Genomic DNA, 27,802 nt, shown 5'->3' with positions numbered 1-27,802 from the left:
CAAACAAATTGCTCAACTCAGGAATGCTACGACTAACAATGATGCTTCAATGCATGACATTACATTATCGAACATATTATGATGCACACAAACGCTACGATAGGAGGTCACTTCTTTTTGATCAATTATCATCCATATGCCCTCACATCGACCAAACAATGTCCCAACACACATATATACCACAATAATGGGACGAAGACGAAAGAGAAGAGAAAAACACTCACATTCACAAAGAAGTTCATATCTACACATGCAAATACCATAGGCTTGCCCTTATTTTCTATACTTTCATCCTAGGTTCGTTCGGTTTTGATTACGTTAGGTCTTGTTTTGGCTTGTAATGTAGGCTTAGGGACAGGTAGGATACTTTTTGGGTATTAGTGACTAACCCTCCTTGAACACTACAACATCTCTTCACCTTAATTCGCCTCTTATTCAACCCCTTTATTTTCTCTCAAGTTTTCGACCTCAATGTGGTTTTATTCCTAATCAACTTATAATTCCTTTTATGTCACACTTTTTTGATTTTTCTATTAATTTTTTTTACACATAAGCAACCACCACATCGAATCTCAACTAGCAAGCTCCACTACCCCAACTTATGTTTTTAACATCTACTTCACTTTTATTTCATCCCTAAATTAGGCATTTTGGCTCATCTATCTAGTAGCATTAAGGAGGGAATGGGTGTGAAGGTGGATTGATTTCACAAAGGGTAAGGTTTCATTATTGGCCAGCCAAGAAAAAAGTCAAAAAGGCTCAAAAAGGGCAAAGTAGGGATATTTACAATTATATGGTCAGGCTTATTTAGGCAAAGTGACTATTTACACAAAGAAAGCCTAAGATCATCTCACAACCAAACTAACTTTCGGATTTAAACAAGACCAACCGAGTAAGTTCTAAATTATACATGCATAAATAGAATAAAACTAATAGCTCACACACACATTGGCATAAGGACGATCATATACAATTGTGACGTCCTAAGTATTCATTCGTTGCACACAATACCCCAATAATAATAATGTCATACAAAGATTCAAATCATGCCAATCAATAGTTGTTTCTAAGTATGCATTTTTTAAATTTTCGAGGGGTCCAAAATTTTTAACACACCACAAACAACATGCCAACAGTTACAGAACAATACCAAATAAGTCAAAAATACTCTACTGAACCTAAACAACAACCTAAACATGCCAGTTTTGAAAAAATAAAACCCTCGGGAAAAGACCCCTGGCAAAGAAAGGCCGAGGGGGTTCCTAAACAAATATTTACACTACAACAACACCATAAATCCCCACCCTAACTGAAAATCATGCAATGTCCCTAATGCATCAACTGTAAATACTCTAAGGGTAAGGGACCTAGCAGCACTAGGTGCTAGGGTCAGTCGGAGGCGCTGGTCTCCCGGATGTCTGGACTGAGGCTAATGCTAACTCATCCCTCATGGTGCTACTAGTGGATGCATCAGTAATACTGATGATCGGTCTTTGGAGGGCAACTGTTAAACATGGATTTATCCATAGCAATCTGAATATGCTCCTCCTCCTCCTCCGCTGTCCGGGCCAGAATCTCCAACTCTGTCACCCGAGGAACTTCGTCTCCCACTACCTGTTTCCCTCTGTCAGCTCGGGGTGTGGTATCCTCTTCGAGCATCAAACTCATCACATTTATCAATGATGAGAGGTCCACTTTGCTCGGCTGCGGGGGCTCCTCCACAACACTCTGCTCACGAGTCTGTAATGACAGCATATCGGCCTTTAGCCGGTTTGGCTCAGCTCTCATACCCATCAAATCACCACCTGGACCCACACACTCCATAGTAGCCAATCGTGCCTCAAATATGTCAAGTATCTCCTGATATAACTCCTGGGCCTGGTTGGAAGCGACTGTAACAGGTGCTAAGGCGATTTCTATCTGCTTCTTCACATACCTCTCAATCTGTCGAGCTAAAATCTTTGATTGCTCGTCAGCTTGCGTAGCATGAGCCACCACTAGTAAAAAATTATCCTTGTTGAATGGAAATGGGTCTTGGGAAGACTGCTGGGTGGTTGGAGGAATAGTTTGGGCTCTCTGTTCCCCAGACGGATGCAAGGGTGCAGTGCTAGCATGAGGACCTACAGGAGTAGTGGTATCAGTGGCGGCCGGACAATGGGTCACTGCTGTGGGAAGTACCTCAGAGGCGGGCGCCTCGGTGGTATCAACTCCCGTGGCCCCAAAATTTGCCTGATGTTCATCCTCAACTTGTTCCTCAGGCACTGCTGCGGCTGGACCCTCAAGTAACAATTCAGCTTTCTTCTCTTTTTTCTCCTCCTCTTTTTGTTTTGTAGATGTCATACATGTTAGTGGCTACGACACAATGGGCTATAAGAGGTAGTGGTTCCACATTTTCCTGTCGACATAGAGCAGTGATAAGGCACGGATATACCAATGGAGTGGCCTCGTACTGTGCTCTATCCCGAATCTCTCACTCAATCATCATCCCTATGTACAGTGGGTAGCGGGTCATGAGAGCTTCCACTGCCACCACTCCATTGGGGGTGAGTGAATTGTCACTTTGTGTAGGAAGTATCCGGAACCGCACTACACCCCACCAAAACTTTGCCTCAAGTGACAGAGTGTTCTTGAATATCTTTGACTTTGTTCTCAACCATCGTGGGTCACCCTTGGCTATGACTGAGGCTAACCAGTCCGTTATTGATTGTGTCATCCTCATATTAATCTTATCATTGTACTCAACCGTGCAAAGAGGTGAAGTAAACTCAGCCCTAAAATAGTGCCTTTTTATGGTAGCGGGTGATATATCCACGTTCACCTTTCCAACCACAACCTTGTCCGCCAGTGGGACATCCTGCTTCAGCATTCCTGGCTTCACAGTGGTGCTCAAGTGTGCACGATAATTGGCATAGAATTCCTGCCCGAGCATTGGGCAATATTCGCCAGTTCGCTGTTGAAGACCTCTAGCTTGTAGTGGGTCAGCAGTTCCCTGATCTGCGGGTGATCCTCCAAGTCCCGGAATCCTATTCGCCTTTCTTCCTAAATATTTAGCCTAGGAGCACCCCCTTTCTTTATACTTTCAATGCCCTTGTCAAACCGCTCTCGTGGGCCTTCTACTGAGAATCGATGGGCATCCTTCGCTTTAGCCCTTCTCCGGCTTTCTTTCTCTTTTCGATAGTCTGCCATTTCTTGGGGGGTGGTAGGGATTACCACTGGTCTCCAAGCTAGTTCTGATGCTCGAACTTGTTTCGGCTCGGACCCTTCTTCATCTGAGCTAGAGGAGTCCTCCTCTTCAGACTGGGAGGACACCTATACTGGGTTAGCTCGGGCTTGAGTTGAGGCTCTAAGTTGTTTCAAAGTCCTGTTGTCTTCGTCAGACAACTCTTGGTTCAAGGGAACATCTTTGAGCGCGTGGTAACCCTGCCCTTCTTGCCTGTGTTGTCACACCCCAACCTTGGTGAGGCGTTATTGGCACCCGACGCCCTATTGGGGCTGAGCGAACCAAACTGTGACTCGCGTCATCTATGTCTCCAATGGAAAAATAAGGCCAAGAAGGCCAACTATGAATATAATATCATGCATACGTATATGTACAATGGGCTTGCGACGTCAACATATCCACTAACAAAACATAACTGAGTTGTACACAGGAATCTGTCTGCAAAGCCTCTATGAACATGACTGAAGTACATAAGTCGGGACAGGGCCCCCGACATACCCTTAACACAAAATACATATACAACCCAGACTCGGCAATGCTCCAGGAAGAAGTGGAGCCCACCAATCAAAACTAGTACCTGAAAGCAGCCTACTAGGGTAAATCCTCGTCTCGTTTATCTGCACCTGTAGGCATGAACGCAGCGTCCACAAGAAAGGACGTCAGTATGAATAATGTATTGAGTATGTAAGGAGGAAATGTATGATAATAAATATATACTGCAAGAAGAAGGATAAGAGTCCAACAGGCACTTCTGACTTACCAATGAGAATCTAGTACGCATGTCTCTTAATATTCTCATATCTTCCACTACATCATGTACAATACTGTATCTCTAACTTACTTATCGCCCGCTAATCGTCCAACCGATCGCGTGGTAATCGCCCAACCGGCCGCAGTACGATGGTAACCTGTCGATTACCGCCCGACGGTGAGCGCAACTGCCCAACTGATCAGTGGTAACTGCCCGACCGACCATAGCACGGTGGTAATAACTGCCCAACCAGCCGTAGCATGGTGGTAAACACATATCTGCCCAACCGACTGTAGCCCGGTGATAACGTCTGCCCGACTGGTCGTAGACCAGTGGTAATTTATAATCGTCATCATAACCAAACTTCTACAAGTAATCTCTATATACTTCCCATAGTCAACACTTAACCCGTAGGGTCTACTAAGCACATAAGACTTATAAGCACATCTTAGGCTATTAGTACTCCTTCTCGCTTGACTACACAATAACTAAATCCTAAGGTACAACATAAACCTCTCCTCGAACATTAACTACCTCATTAGGGATCCTCTGCTAGCACTCTATTCCTGTCCTATAAACATTCCTTAAGAACCTGTTCCTAAACTTGTTGGATTATTATTATGAAACCATCATCATGAACACATCTCACCTTGAAGGAACAAAATCATACGATGAGATCAACATCAATGAATAACATCAATAGCCATGAAACAAGTTCAATGATATCATAGGAACATTGGGAACTGTAAGCTTTGGTATTTTAGAAATGGAGTTATTGAGGATACCATATATAGGTTCACAACAAAGGGATCATGCCTTAAGAAAGAAGGGGGTTTAGCGTTAACATACCTGGAAGCTTATTTTCCTACTTTCCAACCTACCTCCTGGCTTGCAATCTACTTAAGATCGTTCGTAGTCTCGTAATATACATATAAAATCATTCATACTATTGTTAGGCTCACCATCATACACTTGTCTCAAGCCTTTAATTAAAATCCTTTTAGAATCTGCCGAAATTCGGGCAACATCTCCCCTATTTATATGCCTAGCCCGAAATCACAATCCAGTAACCAACAATAATAACAATAATACTAACATCAACAATAATATTATCAATACCAATATATTCCATAAAACATCCCACACGATGTTTTCCCATTCCTCAACCCATAAATTCATTATACGATCATTTAATAACTTTTCCTCCCTAACTAAGCTTAATTCAATATTAATAAGGAAAGATTCATACCTTTCACCCACTAGAACTGTAATATATTCAATTATCACCTTGAATCCAAGCCAAGTTTCACCGCAATACGATTTTATAATCACAACTATACTGTCCGAACCTAAATTCGGAGATTTCACTTAATTCGCGGTAAAATTTAGTGGACGGAAGTTGGGAAAGAGTTCCAGAATATTTAGGAACTTTAGAGGGGTGTTTGGTCTGAAAATAAGGGGGTAAACCCCCTTTTATACTTGGCTAGAGTCGGTTAGCACTGACTCAAAAATTGCTCAGCGCGATCGCGCTGCCTTGTGGCGCATTCGCGCTGGGTTGCTGTGTCCTCCTCTGCGCGTTCGTGCCACCTTCAGGCGCATTGGCGTAGGGTTAATTCCCTGCTCTGATAGCCCATCTTAAAATGCTCATAATTCTGTATTCCGACATCAGATCGATGTGCGGTTTGTTGTGTTGGAAACTACACTTCATGAACTTCACTTTAGGCTTTTGCTTTGCTTCGCATATACTAAAAAATATTCTTTCTCCAAGTTGGGCCAAAATTTCCCTTCATATTTTCTCCAAAATTCTAACAAACTTAATTTTCTTAAATCCCTCATCCTCCAATCCGTCCATAGCTTATTACATGAACTTAAACCCTCATAACCATTAGATAAACACATATAATCTCACATAACTCCTGAAAGGTTGCTCGAATCTCAACATACAAAACTATAGGGTGTAACATGTGCAGGGCTACTACCTCTGTGTTTGGGTGGCATACCTGTGAAGGAAAATATTAAGTGTGTTAGATAGTTAGGACAGAAATCACGAAAGAAGCGGCAAGTTCTTCGCTTGCAAATGTAGTGCTTCACCTGTGTAAGCCGTACATTCAAAGTACGGGGCATATTTTGAAGTACGGGCACAAGGTACGCGACGTACATTGATGTACGAGACGTACTTTGTGCACATACTTAGAAGTATACAATTTAGCAATTTTTGTTATGTTCTACTGAAGTACGTGGTCAAGGTAAGTGATGTACAATAAAGTACGGGACGTACAGTGTCCATGTACTTGCAGGTATACAACTCAGCAGTTTCTGTAATCTTCTATTGAAGTACATGATTAATGTACGCGACGTACAATAGAGTACATCCCGTACATTCATTACGTACTCTTAAGAACTGCCATCAGATCCTCTATTGATTTCCAGCGACTTACACAACATCACCAGCACGTAAATAACTTCTTTCATGCTTCAATTAAGGGGTTTTGGGGCGCGGGTTACTCAGACTTCACCCGTTTTATTTTTTTTCTTTGTGACAATTTATCGAGAAGTTGGCGGGCCATTCGTTGGAATGCCCTCCAACCTAGTGGGGATATGAAATATTCTCCCCCACGACTTCTATAATCACGACAGCATACCAATCCCCACCCCGAATTATGCATACCCATGATCCAAAACACAAAATTTACTAATATACAACTACCCGACAATCAATAAAAAAAACAAACTAGATCAACATACCTGAGAGTTAAACTATGATGAGAATAATGACTATACGACAAAGGTTGATACAAGTTCCTTTCCCTCCACTTACTTGTTGGGTACAAAAGATGAAAGTGTGTGCTTCAGTGATTGTGAGATTATATAGCGCGTTTAGGGAGTGAATTGGGGTGAGTAGGAGTTAATGGGTGGTAGTAATGGTGGGTGTTGGGGTTATGAAGTCGTGGGTGGAAGGTGGAAGGTTGAAGAGTTACTGTGGAAGAGGGAAAGAAACCGTTCGTTTCTTTTATTTGAAATTCCCGTTTTTTGATTTTTTTTTTTAACTCAAAATATTTACACGGAAAAGGTATGTCCTGTACAATGAAGTACGGGACGTACTATTAGCACGTATCTTGCTGTTTAATCCCAGTAATCCCATTCTACTTACCTGATAAAGTACATGATATAAGTACGCCACGTACAATGAAGTACGGGGCATACATTGCATCACGTACTTGGCCGCCAACTTATAGTGCCCACCTTTGCATCCTTGTCAAGGTACGAGGACAACGTACGGGACGTACAATAAAGTATGGTCGTTCTTTTATCCCGTACTTTGAGTTTATTTCCAGTGAGTTTAGCAAGTTTTCCTCGACAAGTACGGGCAAGAATCACGCCCCGTACAATAAAGTACGGGACGTACTTTTCAGCCTGACTTGGACCGTTGAACTTCACTTTTCTCTGGTGCTTCCTACAAAATGAACAAATGTTACACTACTCTAGGGAAAGCTGTAGAACATGGGTTGCCTCCCATGAAGCACTTGATTTAACATCGCAGCACGATGGTGTTACCAATTTACTCTTGGTCAGGACTCGCCGAGTCAGCATTTGTTCCAAGGTGCTTCAACCGATATCAGTCTACAATTCTATTCCCTGATATGCAACCATGGTAGTACTTCACCCTCTGCCCGTTAAATTTAAATGCCCGAGTTCCATCTTCGGACTTCAATTCAATTGCTCCATGGGGTGAGACACTTACCATTTTAAATGGACCTCACTACCGTGATTTCAATTTGCCCAGTAGCAGCTTCAATCTAGAGTTAAATAGCAGGACCGGATCACCCTTGTAAAATTCTCGCTTCAGGATTTTCTTGTCATGATACTACTTCATCCTCTCTTTGTATAATGCTACGCTTTCGTAAGCTTGGTAGCGGAACTCATCGATCTCATTGAGTTGAAATAACCTGAGTTTGGTCGCTTCTTCCTAATTTATATTCAATTTCCAAGGCCCACATGGCTTTATGTCAAAGTTCAACTGGTAGGTGACATGCTTTACCAAAACTAGCTTGAAAGGCAAAATCGCAATCGGAGTCTTGAAGGCAGTCCGGTAAGCCTGTAGAGCATCATCGAGCTTGCAGGCCCAATCAGTTTTGTTCGCATTCACCATTTTTGCTAAAATACTCTTTATCTCCCGATTAGAGACTTCAACTTTCCCACTTGTCTGAGGATGACAAGGGTTGCTACCCTATGCTTGACTCCATACTTCTCTATCAATCCCGCAAAGTCTTTGTTGCAAAAGTGAGAACCACCATCACTGATTATCTCTTTTGGGGTACCAAAACGAGTAACTATGTTCTTTTTCAAGAATCCCATGACACTCTTGGCTTCGTCATCAGGTAAAGCCACTGCTTCTACCCATTTAGAAACATAGTCAACAGACACCAATATGTACTTCATGCCACAAGAGCTTACAAAGGGCCCCATAAAATCAATCCCCCAAACATCGAACACCTTAACTTCCATTATAAAGTTCATAGGCATCTCTTGTCTCCTACCAATATTCCCCTGCCGTTGGCACTGATCACAAGAACGCACCATTAAATTAGCATCATGAAAGAGAGTAGGCCAATAGTAACCACATTCGAGAACCTTTGCAGCAGTCCTTGTACCATTATGATGTCCCCCAACTGGAGAGTCGTGGCAAGCATTCAAAATCTCCAATACCTCACTCTCTAGAACACAACACTGAATAATGTTATCAGCGCATGTTCTGAATAAGTATGGTTCATCCCAATAGTACTGATGAGAATCCCATAAAAACTACTTTTTCTGATAAGATTTGATCTCATCAGGAATGATACTAGTCACCAAGTAATTAGCAAAATCTGCATACCAAGGTGCCACTTGCATAGACACCACCAAAACTTGCTCATCTGGAAAAGCATCATCAATATCAAGTTCTTCTGCTGGCACCCCAGTTTCCTCAAGCCTATAGAGATGGTCATCAACCTGATTTTCGGACCCTTTTCGATCTTTCACCTCAAAATCGAACTCTTGCAACAAAAGGACCCAACGAATCAGTCGTGGCTTTGATTCTTTATTTGCCATAAGATACCTCAACGCAGCATGATTGGTGTACACCATAACCTTGGACCCAACAGATAGGATCGAAATTTCTCAAAAGCATACACTATAGCAAGAAGATCTTGCTCAGTCACCGTGTAGTTCATCTGCGCCGCATTAAGAGTCCTACTAGCATAATAGATCGGGTGCATAATTTTATTGTGCCTCTGGCTAAGCACAGCACCTATCGCGAAATCACTAGCATCACACATCAACTCAAAAGCCAGGGACCAATTAGGAGTAACAATAACAGGAGCAGAAGTGAGACGCTCCTTCAATAGATTAAATGCCACTTGACACTTGTCATCAAACACAAACTTAGCCTCTTTTTCAAGAAGCTTGCATATCAAGTTAGCAATTTAGAGAAATCTTTGATGAAGCGCCTATAGAACCCAGCATGTCCCAAGAAACTCCGGACGCCTTTGACTGAGATGGGTAGAGGAAGTTTTGCAATCACATCTATCTTTTCTTGATCGACCTCAATTCCCTTTTCAGATACTGAGGATGATCCCTTCGTTTAACATAATGTGGCACTTCTCCCAATTTAGCACGAGATTTGTCTCTTCACATCTTTTCAGCACTTGACCCAGATGGTCAAGACAATCATCAAATGAATCGCCCATAACAGAGAAATCATCCATGAACACTTTCAAGAAATCTTCTACCATGTTAGAAAAGATCGACATCATGCACCTCTGAAAAGTTGCTGGTGTATTACACAACCCAAAAGGCATTCGATTGAACGCAAACGTCCCATAAGGACAAGTGAAAGTCGTCTTCTCTTGATCTTTTAAGGCAATGTTGATCTGATTGTAGCGCAGTACCCATCTAGGAAACAATAGTAAGATCTCCCAGCAAGCCTATCCAGCATCTGATCAATGAAAGACATGGGAAAATAGTTTTTACAAGTAGCTGAATTCAACTTCCTATAGTCCATGCAAACACGCCATCCAGTAACTGTACGAGTGGGAATCAATTCATTCTTTGAATTAGGCACCACAATGATGCCTCCTTTCTTTGGAACATATTAAACAAGACTCACCCACTTGCTGTCTGCAATCGGATATACTACCCCAGCATCTAACCACTTTATGATCTCCTTTTTCACGACCTCTTGCATGTTCTGGTTCAATCTCCGCTGATGTTCAACACTCGGCTTGCTGTCCTCCTCTAGCTGAATTTTATGCTCACAAATACCAGAAGAAATACCCCGAATGTCTGCTATGGTCCAACCAATAGCACGTCTATACTCACGCAAAATCTCCACTAATTGCTCAATTTGTTCCTCAGTCAGTAATGCTGAAACGATCACTGGCAATATCTTGTTCGGACCAAGGAACTCATACCTCAAGTGTAATGGCAGCTGCTTAATCTCAAGCTTTGGTGGCTCAACAATAGAAGACTTAGCTGATGGAGTAGTTCTATTTGCAAGGTCAAGACCCAATTTTCTTGGGTGGTAAGTGTAAGAACCCAGACGCTCAAGCGCATTTATAATTTCCACGTAGCCCTTCATATCATCAGCATCAAAGTTCACCAGAACCGCCGCAAAAACTTTTCCCAGACTTTCTTCTTCCATTTTATGTTCGACAGCATCATCAATCCCATCAAACGAATCAATAACTGAGATTCTCTCATAAGCACTTAGCAACTTCATCCCCTTGCTTGCTTGGAAATTCACTTCTTCATCATTTACTGGGAACTTGATTTCATTCTTTTCAGAGTCCATAAGCGCTCTGCCCGTAGCAAGGAAGGGTCTTCCCAAGATGATGGGAATATCTTTGTCAACCGTATAATCCAGAATAGCAAAAATCAGCAGGCAACATGAACTTACCCACTTGCACTAACACATCATCTATAAGCCCAACTGACTTCTTGATGGATCTGTTCGCCATCTGTAATCGCATAGAAGTCGGTCTAGGCATTTTCAATCCGGATTGTTTGAAAATATCAAAGGGGAATTAAGTTGATACTCACTCCATTATCACACAGAGCATGAGCGAATGCATGAAGCCCAATATTACACGGAATGGTAAACGCCCCTGGATCTCTCTTCTTCTGAACTGTGGTGGAAGCAATAACTGAACTCACACGATGAGTTAAATTCACCATCTCATGTTGAACAAACCTCTTCTTTCTAAGTAGGTCTTTCACAAATTTGGCACATTCGGGCATCTCTTTGACCGCATCTAAGAATGAAAAATTCACCGTTAACTGCTTCAACTGATCATAGAAATATTAACACTTAGCATCATCATTCTTCTAAGCCAACCTCTGAAGAAAGGGAGGTTTTGCTTTGTACATCTGAGTCAAAGGGCGAAGAGCCCCTTTTATCGTTTGTTTCCTTGTATCTGCAGCAACCTCTGGAATATCAATAACTTTTTCTTCTCCATGGACCTCATCATCTACTATAGGCATATTAGTATGCGCCTCTTCTTCCTCAATAATTGGATCTAGAGCAATCACCATCTTGTCAACACTTTGAAGTATTTTACCACTCCTCGTGCTAATAACAAAAGTACATTCCACACCAGAATAGTATCACTAGGAAGTCCTCATTTTCTAGCACGATGTTGTTCAAGGTTTTGAATAGCTGCTAAATGAGAAACCACTGTCTCTGATAGCCCAGATAATGTCTTTTCGGTGTTTGTCTGACTTGCCAACACTTTTTCAAGCATTGACTCCAACCTCGAACTACCATGATTATTAGACTGCCTTTTTGGTGGAATGTAAGGGTTGGAACTTCTGTTTATGAAGTTGCCATTGTTGTTGTTGTATCTACCTTGGTTCGCTCCACCATAGTTGTTATTGTAGTTCCCACGGTTGTTGTTGTATGCACCCTGCCCTTATTGAGGTCTCCAGATCTTTGAACTAGACTAGGAATTTCCCCTTTTGCGATGTAGTCTGCATATTGAACATTCTCAACTGGTGGAGGGGGACCCTCTTGATATGGACCCTCTTGGACTTGGTCCATTCCAGGCGGTATGCCTGAGATATATTCACACACGTTTACCTTCTTTGAGTCCCTCTCATCAAGCCTCTTTGTCAGTAAAGAGAGACTAGTGGCCAGTTGTGCCAACGTCTGCTGCATTTTCTGGCTATCTTTCACAATGTTTTGAATCAATGGTGTCCCAAGTGATAACCCATCAGAATTACTCGAATGCCATTCTTGACTGCGTGTAGTCAATCGATCAAGTATATTAGTAATATTAGCATAGGACTTATTCATGAAACACCTGCCAGCAGCATTATTTGCTATTGCTTGGGTCATAGGATCCAACCCTCTGTAGAACTTCTCCTTCAGAATTTGATCTGTGAAACCATGGTTTGGACCCCTATCCAAATATTCTTTATACCTCACCCAAGCTTCAAAAAGTTGTTCCCCATTACGTTGTTTGAACTCGCAAATCTAATCACGAATTTCAACTCTTTTACTCGGGGGATACCACTTCCTGAGAAACACTTTGACCATCTCTTCCCATGTGGCAATAGAGTTTCGGGGCAGCTTTGTGAACCATTTTCTCACTTCTCTGGCTAACAAATATTTGAAGAGTTTCAGTTGGACCACTTCTTGAGTCACACCCCGTTGGATATGCTCAGTGCATACCTCCAGAAAGTTTGTTATATGTAGGTGAGGGTCATCATCAACTGCATTCCAAAAGTATCCCTCTTGTTTGAGCATATGATAGAGGGAATTATCAAACTTAATAGTAGTAGCAGTCACCCTCGGATGAATTATTGCAGATGTAAAGTCTTCCTCTGCTTCTGACTCATCAGCAAAAACATTATCGACTGGAAGTTCATTGTTAGCCATGATCACCTGGTTTACAAGGTAGCAAACATGGTGTGTTGAAATATGACAAGGACTTTAAGAAGAATAAACACTATTTAGTAATTTCAAATCCGTATTCCCCGGCAACAACACCAAAATTTGATACGCTCAAATTACACCTTTTTATAGTGCAAAGCGGACGATGTCAAATATAGTAACCCACCGAGGTTGGGGTCGAATCCCACAAAGAATATGGTGTGAAAAGTTTACTACATAAGTATTATACTAATCTTGCAGTCCTGGTGTATTCCAGAAAAAAGTATTATAGGAATTTTGGTTTGTGGACTAATTTAAAGTGACTAGAAATTGAAAGTTGTAAATATATGGGTAAAAAGAACCAAGGTTGTGTCCCCGTTAGATAAAGTGTATGATCATGGGTATCGATCTTGATATACTTCTAATGGATCGTTTGTATGGATGCACTTAACCTCTATGTGAATCTATACTATTTCCCAATAAGAAAAGATTATTTCTTTCTATGCTTTTTCCAAAGATAAGAAAGTATGCACGAAGAACGGTTAATTATACCAAGTAAATTCCTCTTATTCCTAAGTGAATTTATTAAACAAGGTTTAAAGCCTTGAGTTCTTGTTATTTGTTCTTACCAAACCCTAGCTATTTTCCCAAATAAACTAAAGTCTATGGCATTAGCTAATATTTGCAACCACTAACTATATGATGAAAACGAAGAACAAATGAACCCTAACAATCCATTATGCTTATGTCATTCACAATCCCCAATCACAAAACACCCATCCTTGAGTTCACAACCTTAGTAAAGGTGTTTAGCTACTCATGGCAACAAGAAAATAATAAAAGATTGAAGATTGCATAATTGAAATAGTACTGAACCTTATGAATAAAACTGGAAATTAAACGATTGTAATTGTCTTGAAATCCTTGAAGAGTACTATGAACAAATTGTCTCCACACAAGTCTCAAAATTCAAGATTTCAAAATTATGAAAGTGATAATAACATTCAAAACCCTATTGGCTATTTATAAGACCCAAATCCTTCATCTTCAGGGATTAAACTCGTCACCCGCTCGGAAAGAGTACGGGCTGTATATTGAAGTACGACCCGTCTTTGCAATGTACGTGCTCTGGTTCTTTTTAAATTCTCGAGAAAAATACGCCTTGACTGCAGCCCGTCCTTTAAAGTACGGGACATACTTTCATCTCGTCCTTTTTCTCTGAGCTTCAGTCCTCTCTGCCATCCTTCAGTGAAGTACGGGACAAAGGTACGGATCGTACTTTGATGTACGTCCCGTATATTCCTACCCGTACTTTGCGAGATTTTAACAGAACCTTCAGTCACTTTCCACTGGAATACGGGGAACAGGTACGGGGCGTACTTTGATGTACATCCCGTCTTTCTTCAAATTTTCATCTCTTTTTCTCTGAAATCTCCATATTTGGACTCCTATAATGCCAATCACCTGAACATAACAAAAACACATCAAATTGACCAAGACTTGCTAAAAAACAAGTAAAACTTATGGCCAAAAAGTATCGAATGTGCCATAATTTCACGGCACATCATCTACTCAAAACTTGCTTGCTATTCTTCTGCTAACCACCTGCTAGCATCATGCTCTCTTATTTTGATCAGAATATTAAGGTGAAGCATAAGGTTATTTCTAACTCCCTCAACAGCCGATGCTTTTCTATGGTTGTATACTGTTTTTTTTTATTGAACTATAGACACGTATCACACTTAGGGAAGTTTCATCTGTCTTAAATGAAAAGTTGGATCAACTAACCCGACACTCTCTTTACACTTCAAAATCATATCAGATTATACACATTTGGGATAAACCCTTGCTCACATATCCTAAGAGGGAACGGTCACATCTTCTTATCTCATAATAATATCTACTTCTTGTAATACTTCCTAATATAGTATTTTATTATTCTAATATAAATAAAATTGAACACATTAAACTTATTCCCCGAATTACAATATCATCTGCTCTTGATTTTCATGTCGCACAAACATATCCTTATTTTGCAATACTGAAATGTTTTAGAACCATTGAAGACTCGCCCATCGACTCTTTTCTATTCGTAACTATGGAAATGAATTTATGCTCTCCAGTGGCTAAAGATATAACATGCTGCCTCATGGGGTCTTACATAAGTGCTATCATCATCATACCTATGGTTACGTCTGAGGATGCCCTTCGGTCCTGACGACCTGCTAGAGCATATAGGTTGTTTCGACCTCTGCCTCTAGTAGTCTGTCTTGCTGAAGGACAATCCTTTAGATGATGACCCTGTTGACTACATCCAAAGCAACCATCTAAGCCCGAACAACACATTCCTAGGTGACTCCTTCCACACTTGTTGTACGTAGGGTGTTTAGAACCTCGGTGGCCCACACCGGTCTGTGGCTGTGAGTCTGGTGCCCCGAAATCCCAATTGTTCTAATTAAACTTGGGCCATGGGATTGGAGCATTGACCGTAGAAAGAGCAGGTCCTAGCGACCCATTCTTAAAGAACTGCTTGTTTCCACCTTCACGAGATTTCCTATGGTTAAAGTTACCTATGGACTTAGCTCTCTTGCTAAATTCCCTATCTCCCTCTTTAGCTTATCCTTTTCTTGCCTTCTGTCCTCATTACCTTTGGTACCTTGCCTAGCTGACGGACAATCTCTCTGAAAATGGCCCCTCTGGCCACAACCATAGCATACATCCATTCTTGAGATCCTTCAGGGTGAACATTACCTACATAGCTAGCTCTATTGCTGAACTCTCCAACCCTGGAAATAACATACCCCTCATGAGCATCAGTGTTTGGAGTCATTCTCTGACACTGAGCTTGCATGGAAATGAATTGGGTGAGCACCTGGTTAGCAGTCCCAACGTCCATATTAGTGGAACTAGGCAGCAGAGTGACTGTAGTATGAGCCTCTGCAGACCTCACTGTGGCCGGTGGGGATGAAGTCTGGGGTAAAGAACCCGATGCAAGTCTTGAGTTTGCGAATCCTTACTTGGGGTAGCATCTGTAGCGTACCCTTGGGCTCATAGCTGCCATTCTGTTAGAAGACAATTTCTGAAATATGTAATTGGCACAAGTTAGAAGGATTCCTTAAGGTACTGCTCTATCTGCACGATCTAGAGTATGAAAGAAATGAGACAATCCTGGATGCCTTGGTGGTCAACTGTTTATATGTGTGGGTGCCACACACATATAAAAGTGACCCCACTAAACATGGTTTCATAGACTCCCTAAGACACTTGAACCTAGGCTCTGATACCAAGATTTGTCACGCCCCGAACCACGGCACTCGGTGCTAGACTGTATGTGACCGAGCGAACCAAATGGATTGCTAAATCAACATGGGGCATAAACATCAGCGGAATATAAATTAAAACATGATGAGCCTAAAACACGGGATATCATAGATATCAATGATATTACTAATTTAAAACATGAATACGGATTGTCATAAATAATAAGACAAAGGTGGCTATACGACTCTAAATATCTGACATAATACGACTGAACTGACTAGTCTATGAAACCTCTAACATGAGTCTGAACTGCTAAACATACTTGCTGGGACAAGGCCCCCAGCATACCTTAGCTGCATAACTATCATAAAAGTAAATAATGAGAAAACTTCGAAGAAGATGGCGCTCACCAAAAGCTGATATGTGCAATGTCCTATTGAGTAGATGCGTCGTCCTGTAAATCCGTACCTGTATAGTGAAAAGCAGGCGTCCGTGCAATAGAAAAGGGACATCAGAACATTGAATGTACTGGTATGTAAAGTAACTGAATGGAATAACATGGCGCATGAAATAACATGATAAGAGCTGAAGCTGAAACGTAAACCTGGTCATGAACATGGACATGAATAAATACATACATATAACATGATTAAAAATATTTGTGGGAGAGCATTAGTAGAACCGATATGTAACCCCCATGTTAACACGTGGCATCTGATCTCTGCCCGATCAGCTAAGCCGTCCTGTATCATGCCGGGGTACAAGACGTGAACATGACATGAAAGGATCCAAATTCCTCAATGGGGAAAATATGAAGGTATCATCCTAAACATAGGCGGAGCAATCCTTATCTTACTTTGGCAAATATAGTTTTAGGTATAAAACCTTCTCGGTAATCTGTGCAACCCAAAACATGAATGTGGATATAGTTGGCTAAGAAGCCATAAGTCATAAAGCATGACTTGTATTTTAGCATGAATATAGTTACATAATATACTTGCATGAAAACGTGTAGACATGTAGGATATTTTATGAAAATAAACATAAAATTTATTATTTGCATGTAAGGACCCATGGAATGCAAAGTATGGATTTTCATAGATTACGGACAGATTCTTAATAACCAAAGTGGAATATCAAAAATACAATAATGAACTATTCATAGAAACATGGTGTATTATAGCACATGGACTTAGGGTTATCATGAACATGGCTAAAACCCTAGTTTGATATAATCTCATACTTTCATGGAAGAACGTGGCGTGGGGAAGAATAAAGTTGTTCCCATACGTAGATAGAACCCTACATACCTGTAATCGCTCCAATCCATCAAACTAAACTGCTTCTCTGATGAAGAACACCAAAACTCTAGCTTTGAATTGCTTGAGAAGGATTTGCCTTGGAAATCTTATGTTTTGGTTGAAGAATCATTTTACTAATCATGAATAAATGTTAGAATAACTTAGAAATCGTTAGAGCGACCTTACCTTGACGTGGGAGGATGAGGAGTGGAGGAAAACGACAGCTTAGGGATTTAGAACGAAGTTGGAATGTCTGATAAATAAAATTTCGAGTTAAGCGTTGAATTTATAGCATGAGGCATTTTGGTCCCCCAGGCTTGCCGAACGCGGTCTATGGTGAGCCTTTACCTCGCTTTGGTGCGAGCTCCCCTTGCATTTTGGACATAGATGATTTTTCTCATTTTTTTGCACTTTTTGGACCCCTACCTCACTGAGCGTAGTCTATAGCTTTCACCTGACTGGCTTTGGGGAGAGCTTAGCGAGCTCCCCTGTCCATTTTACACTTAGGGTGTGTTCGGTATAGAGGAAAACATTTTTCGGAAAAGGTTTTCCAATTTTCTCATGTTCGTTTGGTCAAAATTTTGGAAAACATTTTCTTTAGGAAAACAAGTTCCTCAAAAATGGGAAAAATGACTTCCCTAATAAAAATAGGGAAAACAAGTCCACAAGTGCATTCCACCAACTATCTAACCTGCTCCCACCCACCAAACCCCATCCATTCCCACCACCCCACCTCCCAAAAAAAAAAAAAATTATTTTGAAACATAAGTTTTGAACTTTTTTTTTTTTTGCACCCCCCACCCCAACCACTTCTGCAACCATGCACCCCCACCCTCTAACCACTCCCGCAACCCATGCACCACTCAACCCACGCCGTGCCCCACCCCCGCCAGGCACCCCACCCCTACCGCCCCACCCCAACCCCCCCTAATTCTTTTCTTTTTGGTTTCTACACCACCACATCCCTCTCCCTTCCCCCCACCACCACCCCCCAACCACTCCCCCTACCCCCACCCCCAATTTTTTTCTATTTTCTTAAAAAATTAATAAATGTTTCTTTTTATTTTTATTTTTTCCCCACCCACCCCCATGACCACCCCCTCCCGACACTCCACCACCCCCTCCAAAAAAAATTAATTTTTTTAAAAGTTTTCTTTTTTGATTCTCTAAACCAATCCCCCACACACATCCCCTACCCCCTCCTGAATTTTCTACTTCCTATTTAATTTTACCTTTATTTAAAAAGTTATAAAAACTGTGTGTGTGGTTATTGGAGGGGTGGTGGGGTCGTGGTGGTGGCTCATAACATGGCTCTATCGCACGATCTAAGATGAGAAAGAAAGGCAATCTTCCTAAATGTCCTGCAGCCTTCTGTTTATAAGTGTGGTGCACTGTACACCCATAAACAAGACTCTACAAGACACGACTCATATACAGTCCTAGGACGAACTGCTCTGATACCACTTTTGCCACGACCCAATCGGAGGGACGGGCACCCAGACCTAACCTACCCGGCACCACAGAACATACATGCATCACATAGTCATACTTGAATGTGGGCCATGTGGGCCGCCACGAGACAACTTACTAATTAATGGATATCATAAGCTGGAAGGGACACAAGACATTATATAAGCCGACAAGGCTATCAAAAATAATGATACAACAAAATACAGACCAAGAGGACCATAGAACATCCAACTGTACAGATCTGTCTATGAGCCTCTACTGGAGTGCAAAACATAATAAGGACGAGACAGGACCCCGCCATACCACAATGTACACAAAAGAATAATACCAAGCTAGACTGCAACTCCAGAACAAGTGGAGTGCTCCTGTACAAGCACTGAAGAGGCAGCCGAAGGGTCTGAATCGTCTCCCTGTCTACTTTTGGGCATGACCGCTACTCCCACAGACAAAAGCAAATCAGTACGAATAATGTACCTAGTATGTAAGGCATGGAAAACAACATAATAAAGACATGAAAATAACATGAGATAAAAGAGAGACAACCTATACATCTGAATGCCTCTTAAGGCGGATGACATGCATGCTTTCCTTTTAAAAAACATTTTCATACACACACACACACACACACACACACACACACACACACACACACACACATATATATATATATATATATATATATATATATATATATATCACTACGGGCCGCATCATCATCATTAGCCACTCTTGGGATATCATCATACCGCACCCACTGTAGTGATGTGCACAATAGGTGTCGTACCCAGCCGATATATATATAAAATAAGCCACACTATGGGTTGCATCATCATCATTAGCCATTCTTGGGATATCATCATACCGTACCCACTGTAGTGGTGTGCACAATCGGTGTCGTACCCGGCCGATTATAGCGTAGCGCGGTGTCATAAAATAGCTACATATATATATACACAAAGCATTCATGAGAGCTGAAAGAAGTGCTACGACTCTACCGGAGTGACATAAGGTCGGTATACCTCCGATTACCATTATGGAACTAGCATCGTCGACATATCTCACCTTGAAGAATCAATGACCATAAGGTAAGATCAACAATCATAAGATAATATCAATAACCATGGAACAAGATCAATAACATCATAAGAAGATCAAGAACATAAGCTCTTAATATTCTAGGAATGGAATCATTATGGATATCTTTCGTATATGTTCAAATCAATATGATCATGCCGTAAGAAAGAAAGGGACAGCTTTAACATACCTCATCGTCTACTTAGTGTAATGACCCTCTCAGTCATTATGGAAAATCTAAGATCACCCTACCAAATAGAACCCTTCCAATGGTAGAATGAGCTAATAGAAACTCAAATGTAGAAGTCTAAGAACTGAAAACTTGGTTTGTTTGTGATTATTGTTTGGTTGTGTTGAGTCCATTGGGGGGTGACATAGGAAATTAGACCTCCGTTGGGATTCCGAGGCCACATGTGAGTCCGTATAGTGTTTTTACATTAATGTGCATGTTTTCTTTGTGTTTGTGAGGCTTCAGATGAAGTGTTGTGTGGTAGAGTGAAAAAACTAGTGAGAAAAATCGAGCTCACTGGTTTGGGTTGTCGCTGCGGCGGACAAAGTCCCGCTGCAGTGAGACTGCAATAGCGACGGACTGGTTGCTGCCGCGAAGGAAAGGAAAAGGGGCATGTCCTCTATGGTGGACACTGGACCACTATAGTATTACACCTCAAAAAAATTTCGCGTCGTTTGCATTGTAAGTGAATTAACGTAAGCTCAGAGAGGTCATGGAACCCTTATAAGGTTAAGGGATACTCTTAACAAGTATTAAGAAAGTGTTTAAAGGTTCTGGGACAAGCAAATCGAATAAAATAAGTTTATAAAAAATTTGGGAAAAATTTGGCAGAATTATTGACAGAAATTTTGGGTCAACTTTAGAGGGGTATATCTCCTAGTATATCAGGAGTTTTGAAGTGAAACAAAAGCCTAAATTGAAGTTCAAGAAGTTTGGTTTCCAACGCAATAAACCGTTCGTCAAAATGACATCGGAGTTGGGAGTTATGGGCATTTCAAGATAAGCCTCCAAGCTGCCAAATGGCTCCCTGCGGGCCCCACTTGAAATGTCAGTGGAACCGACTCTCAAGGGGTATAAATACCCTATTATTCCTCTTTTTTCATCATTTACACTTCTTTTAAGTTCTAGACACATCCATACACTTCTCTTAAATACTTATAACCCCTTAAATCTAGAATTCAACAAGATTACACCAAACTAGTTCATGAAAAGTGATTGTTCTTATTTCTACTTGATGTTGTGGTGAGTTTGGACTTGAAGAAAGTTGGCGTGGCTAAAGTTCTTCAAGTATAAGGTATGTTCTTCATCCTATCTCTTATGTTGAGTTGATTTGAAGGTTTAGCAAGTCTTAAAAGTGAAAATAGTTATGGAGGAAAAGTCATAAAGTGTTGTATTGTAGTTGTTGAGTTTATGGACTATTTTGAGCATGTTGTAGCCGAGTTTTTGGGATAATTTCCATGTATATGGATAGTATCTAATATTGTTGGAGTGTTGGTGAGATTATGCTCCTTGATTGGGAAGAAAGGAAGTATATATTGTTATTGTATGTTGATAAACATCATGTGAGATGTTTTATGAAATATTTTGGTATTGATGATGATGTTGTTGGTGTTAGTGTTGTTGTTGTTGTGTTTGTTGTTGGTATTGTGATTTCGGGCTAGGGATATAAACAAGGGAGATGCTGCCCGAATTTTGGCATATTCTAAAGGGGTTTAATTTGAAGACTTAAGATAAGCATATGACGATAAGCCTAATAGTAGTATGAATTCTCTTAAATGTAGATTTACAAGCTCTAAAGGATAAGCATTAAGTAGTAGGAGAACAAAAAGGTATGTTAAGGCTAGTCCCTTTCTTTCTAAAGGCATGATTCTTTTCTTATGAACCCATACATGTTTTCCATAACATCCTTATTCCCAAAAAGCTAGAAGTTCATGATTCTCAAAGTTCATATATTGCTAAAGATAGATGTTTCCTATGATGATAATGATGATGATGATGATCCCATTTCTAGAGATTCCAAAGTTTACAGTCTTGATGCTATTATGAGATTATTGAGTTTATTTCATGAATTTCTTGATTTTATTCGTTGTTGTTGATCTCACCTTATGATAATTGTTCCTCCAAGGTGAGATATAGCGATGATGATTGTTCCATAATATAAATCGGAGGTCACCGACCTTACGTCACTCCGATAAGGTAGTAGCTTTTAATTGGGCTCTCATGCATGCTTTATATATATGTAAGTATTTTCTCACACCGTGCCTATATGGCCGGGCAGACACCACTACGGTGGGCGACTTATGGATAATGATAATAACACCATGCCTACATGGCCGGGCAGACACCACTAGTGGGCGGCGTGAGATGATTACCCTAGACGCGGAAGGCCCGGTCGCGGGCTAATGATGATAAAACCGTGCTTATATGGCTGGGCAGTTTACTTGTATATATTTATGATGCTGTTTTAAAAGATAAAGTTAGCATGTATGGTATTCGCCTTATGAGGCAATCAGATGTACAGGTTGTCTTTATTTCATGTTATATTCGATAACTTGTGTTATGTTATTATTCATGCCTTACATACTCAGTACATTGTTCGTGCTGACGTCCTTTCTTATGAATGTTGCGTTCATGCCCGCAGGTAGACAGGTAGAAGGATCTGATCCTTAGGAGCTTTATCAGCAGAGTTTCAGAAAGGCTCCAGTTGTTCCAGAGCTACAGCTTATTGGTGCTACTCTTTTGTGTATATACTTGGTAACGGCGGAGTCCTACCCCATCTTCATGGATTCATGTATTCTATGTAGAGGCTCGTAGACAGATATATGTAGCTAGAAGTTATTACACCTCAAAAAATTTCCGTCGATGAACAGTGAGTAGGATAATGAAGAGCACGAAGTATGTGAGTTTTGATAAGTAAGTAATGACTTTTGATGACCTTAAGTAGGATTTTAAAGGCATCTGATGTTAGACGAGGAAGTTGCCAAGATAAGGCAATGTATACGATAAGTATCGGAAAAGGATTTATGAGTAGAAAGTTGATAATGACTTAATGATGTTTTGGGAAAGAGTTATAACACCCCTTAGATTGTTAATGAGGTGATAAACAAGTGTTAACAAGGTTCCATAAATATTGGAGATCGAACGAGACGACGGGAACAACTTCGGAGAAGCTGTGAGTTTCACGGCCACTTCCACGGACCGTGAAACCTTGTACGGGTCCTGGAATGGTCTGTGGAACTGCCAGCAGAGATGGTTTCTAGCTGGTGGTGAACCACGACCAGAACCACGGATAGCATCATGTTCCACGGACCGTGGAAGAGTCCGTGGAACTCCCGACGGGCTGAACTCTTCCAAGTTTATAAATGTGATCCCAACTTCATTTATCTCATTCCACACACTTCTTCATCTCTCTCAAGACCTCTAGAACATTTCATAAACTTCATCCACAAGAATTCGAGGAAAATTTATGATCAACTTCATCAAACCAACAAGAATTAAGATTGTGAAACACATCAAAGTTCATCTAAGCTAAGGAATTCCAAGGAAAGTGAACTAGGGTTTTGGTGCAAGAAGAGTATTCCACTCAAGAATTATTCTACCATTATCTAAGGTAAGTTTTATGGTATTTTCATGATGTTTGTATTATTGTAAAGTCGAAACACTTGGGTGGTACGAGAATATATGAAATGAGTCATAAATGTGGCAATAGTGTCATTGTTGAATAGAAGTTTGGTTTGAGTTGTGAATGTTGATATGTTGAGATTGTGAATATGTTATGAATAACATTTAGAACATGGAATTAGTAATATATATGGAGAAACATGATAGTGAATTATGATAATGATTTTGGAGAATTGAGGGGAAATTGTGAAATGCGAATAATGTAAATGAATGAGAATTGTTGTCTATGATATTGTGGTGGTTGTTATGAATGTTTGGGAGTTGATATGGAATATGGAGGAAGTTGTATAAACAAAGGAAATGCTGCCCAATTTTCTCTATCTTTAAGGAGCACGTTCTTATAATTGTGTAGCTAATATTGATACGAATTCTCTTGAAGGTAGAACGTGTGCATTAAAAGAGAACAAGCAAGCGAGAGAATAGTTAAACGACAAAGGTATGTAAGGCTAGTCCCTTCTTTCTAAGGCATGACTCTATGGTGTGAATCCTCCTATCTTCTATGATTTCTCTACACATATGTAAGTATTTGGAATGATGAGTCTACGTCATAAAGAGTTCGCATGAGATGAAGTTATGAGGTATGTTATAAATGTGATGATGAGCCAAGTCTAGAAATCCTAAAACTTACGATATGAAATTTCTACAAAGTTAATGATCTTTATACGATTCTTTGCCGCTATTCATTGTTGCTAGACCCACCTTATGATGTTCGTCTCTTTCCTTTCAAGGCATGATTTTCCTCCTCCTCCATGAAACTCTTAAATCCCGAAGAACTAAGAGCTCACGTTCACGAATAGCCATATGAGAGAAAGATAAGAGATATATTATGAGCACGATAGTGATGACGATGAGTCTATGACTATAAGGAGCTACACATGTATAATATAAAGAAGAGATATAAGGCATAAGTATGATAATTGATGATGATGACCTAAATCTAAAGAGGTCTAAAGTGAGAAACGATGCCCATGAAGTTAATGATTCTAAGTATGGTTCCACTGGTGCTTCTTCTTGTGTACACTCACCTTAAAATTTTAGTCCCTTCAAGGTGAGATAGGTCACTTACGATCACTACATAATGTAATCGGGGGTCCACGACCTTATGTTACCCCGACATAGCTATAGTCGCCTCCAAGTCCTAATGTATATTTTGCTGATGTATGTATGTGTAATGATGCTAAGTTATGATAAAGCCTTGACATACCTATAAGGTAATTAATAATCATAAGTATATGATATGTATAATGATGTCTAGCTTATAGTATACCTATGAAATGTATGATGATGAGTATATGACGATGTGATTCCACCGTGCCTACATGGCTGGACATGTCACCGCTAAGGCGGGCTGCTTGAGATTCCACCATGCCTACATGGCCGGACATGTCACCGCTACGGCGGGATGCTATGATTCCACCGAGCCTAGAAGGCCGGACATGTCACCACTAGTGGGCTGCGTGCGACTACACCGTGCTTGGAGGGCCGGACATGATCACCATTAGTGGGCTGCATATAATGGGTACCCGGACACGGGCTAACGATAATGAAATATGAATGGTATGATGATGTATGTAGGATATGATGATGTATGAATGGTATGAAGATGTATGTACGATATGACGATGTATACGCTATGGTAATTCATATGATATGCTATGTATAATATATGTATAAAATGTATCCATTCGAAGGTTATGTCCTCATCTTATGTCTTATGATTTCTCTACTATGTTCATTTCATTCATGCCTTACATACTCGGTACAATGTTCGTCTCGATGTTCATTTTCTTTGGACGCTCGTGTTCATGCCCATTGTAGACAGGGAGGCGACCCGGACTCGTAGAAGGTCGTTGGGCGATTGAGAGCACTCCTTTGGGAGGTGCTATCTTGAGACAGTATTTTGTGTACATATATTTTGGGCACGACGGGGTCCTATCCCGTCCATATATCTAGTACTCTAGTAGAGGCTCGTAGATATGTATGTGTGGGCAATATGGTCTCACCAGTTCTTATGTATAGGTATGTATATATATTATTTTGATAGCCGAAGGGCTTATGGTTATAAAAGTAAATCTGGTTCATATGATAATAGTTTTCTGTGATTTTGAGTACAAGAATTATGAATGAGAGCAGATGCGTAATAGAATGAGCGGTGTTCGGTGGTCAGCTCCGGATACCCGTCATGGCCCGGAGCCGAGTCGTGACAAAGGTGGTATCAGAGCAGTTCAGTCCTAGGAAGTGCCTACGAGCCGTGTCTAGTAGAGTCTTATTTATGGTGTGTTGCGCGCCACGCTAATAAACAAGAGGCTACAGGGCATTTAGGAAAAATGACCATCTTTCTTCTTATGAGATCGTGCGATAGAGCCATGTTATAAGATTTTTCCCTCTCTAATGGTGCGTTTATGATTTCAGTAAAGTCGACGAAAGAAAAAGCTACTACGACCCCGAAAAGGGCAAGGCGCGTGATTGCCGAAGGGCCGGAACGGGGGCCGGCCTACGGTTATGGAGGAGAGTGAACCCCAAAATAAGGCCCTATCTCGGTTTCCGCGTACCCTGTCCACTTTACAAGTCAGAGGGAAGCCCTAATTTTAGCTCCTGCACCCCCAGTCTTTCTCCAGACACCTCGGGCCAAGAGATGAGACAGGCCATTCTTCTATTGACTCAGTTAGTAGCCGCTCAAGCTCAGCAGCAGGATGTGAGCCGCGGTAACAGTGGGTCGGAGAGAAAAGAGTTAATTCTTCAAGGTTTGAGCATGGGTTCGGTGGGCGCTCCGAGACGACACCCTCCAAGCACTCGTTCGTTCGACAACTAGCGCTCCTCCATAGTTTCCTGGACCCAGGTGTGATGGATCTACTAATGCTGCCCCAGAGTCTCAGGGTTTCCAGTTCTCGGGTTAGGGGTGATTCAAGCCAAATAAGATCGTCCGTACCGCGATGTAGTCAATGCAGGAAGTTACATTGGGGACCGTGCCGCTTGGGTTTGGATGTTTGCTATGTTTGCGGCCAGTCAGGTCATATTATGAGAGAATGCCCATTTCGAGGTGGTAGGCATGCGGTTCAGCCTACGGGATCCACTGCCGGTTCTTCGTCATCCATGCCCCCTCCGAGGCAAGACTCCCAGACACCAGCAGGTCAGGGTAGGGGCAGGAGGAGAGCGCTTAGTTCGAGTGGATCCCAGCGTCATGCTTATGCATTAGCTGGGAGACAGAATCTTGAGTATCCCTCCGATATTGACCCAGGTATATTTTCATTAATCTTTTATGATATGTATGCGCTAATTGATTCGGGTCCTACGCTGCCATATATTACTCTCGATATGATGATTGTGTTGAGGTGAGCCAACCCAACAAACTAAGATGACTACATTTGTTGACGACCTAGTGATAGCTAGAATCGTGAGTTACAAGTAAGTTGACTGGAGTTGTGTGATATATAATAATATGTGTATGTTTATATATATTGGAATTCTAGGCCGCGTGTGCAGGCACAACTTATGAGGCAAGCTCTATTATTTATATCCTTTAATGGTGAGTGATCTTATGTTCTTTGAATTGCGTATTATGTGTGTCCCGATACATGTCCTATTGAGGCATGGGACGTGTTTTTATTGGGCCATATGCAGGTTTGGGATTGTTATGTTTACAAGAGAAGCCTTGCCAAAATTTTCCCAGGAATCTAAAAGAAATTGCGAGAACCGTGGACAGAATTGTCGTGAAGAGGAGAGAAGGCCAGCAAGTGAGTGATTGAGAACGGAGTGTATAAAGGTGATATGTTCTAAAGGACAAAGCGGTACTGAGTTAAGGATAGGATTCCTTGCACGAGGAATAAACGACTGATTATAAAAAGGGAGGTAATAAGATAAATTGAGGAGGAAGGAATGTAGAGAATTGAGTACGGATATAGAAGGAAGAGGAGATACACGAAGTACGCGTGCTTAAGAAATAATCTTACTATGAGAAAAGGAAGACGCATCTCCTACGAATATCCTCCACTAAGACAGAACGAGTAAAGTGTATAAAAGAATTAATTGGGGAGAAAAATGTGGCCATGAATTACGAGTTTACCGTACGATGATAAAGCGATAAAGTAAGGCTATCATCAACGACAAATATGACATGATTATG

The 27,802-nt window shown here is 41.1% G+C and overlaps 1 protein-coding gene across 1 annotated transcript; it reads right to left on the bottom strand.

The window, feature by feature from the left end:
* Positions 1-9,070: 9,070 nt before the first annotated feature.
* LOC132048911 (uncharacterized) lies at positions 9,071-11,543 on the bottom strand. The gene is made up of 6 exons (XM_059439592.1): positions 11,436-11,543; positions 11,052-11,297; positions 10,909-10,969; positions 10,120-10,853; positions 9,659-9,937; positions 9,071-9,415 (listed from the first exon to the last, which is right to left on the bottom strand). The coding sequence occupies exons 1-6, from the start codon at positions 11,541-11,543 to the stop codon at positions 9,071-9,073; spliced, it is 1,773 nt and encodes a 590-aa protein (XP_059295575.1).
* Between the last annotated feature and the right edge of the window lie 16,259 nt (positions 11,544-27,802).

Source organism: Lycium ferocissimum, chromosome 3 (assembly GCF_029784015.1).
Source record: "Lycium ferocissimum isolate CSIRO_LF1 chromosome 3, AGI_CSIRO_Lferr_CH_V1, whole genome shotgun sequence".
NCBI classification, from domain to species: Eukaryota; Viridiplantae; Streptophyta; class Magnoliopsida; order Solanales; family Solanaceae; genus Lycium; species Lycium ferocissimum.
The sequence above is the reverse complement of the archived record's forward strand: the minus strand, read 5'-3'. Positions and strand labels throughout refer to the sequence as shown.

Bases quoted from the DNA above. Each gene is read 5' to 3' on its own strand.
- LOC132048911 (XM_059439592.1), bottom strand. From the start codon at position 11,543: ATGGTGATTGCTCTAGATCCAATTATTGAGGAAGAAGAGGCGCATACT. The intron at 10,970-11,051 runs GTGAGTATCAAC...ATGCGATTACAG, and splicing joins ATGCTCTGTGTGATAATGGA to ATGGCGAACAGATCCATCAA. The intron at 10,854-10,908 runs GTAAGTTCATGT...CGGTTGACAAAG, and splicing joins TGATGTGTTAGTGCAAGTGG to ATATTCCCATCATCTTGGGA.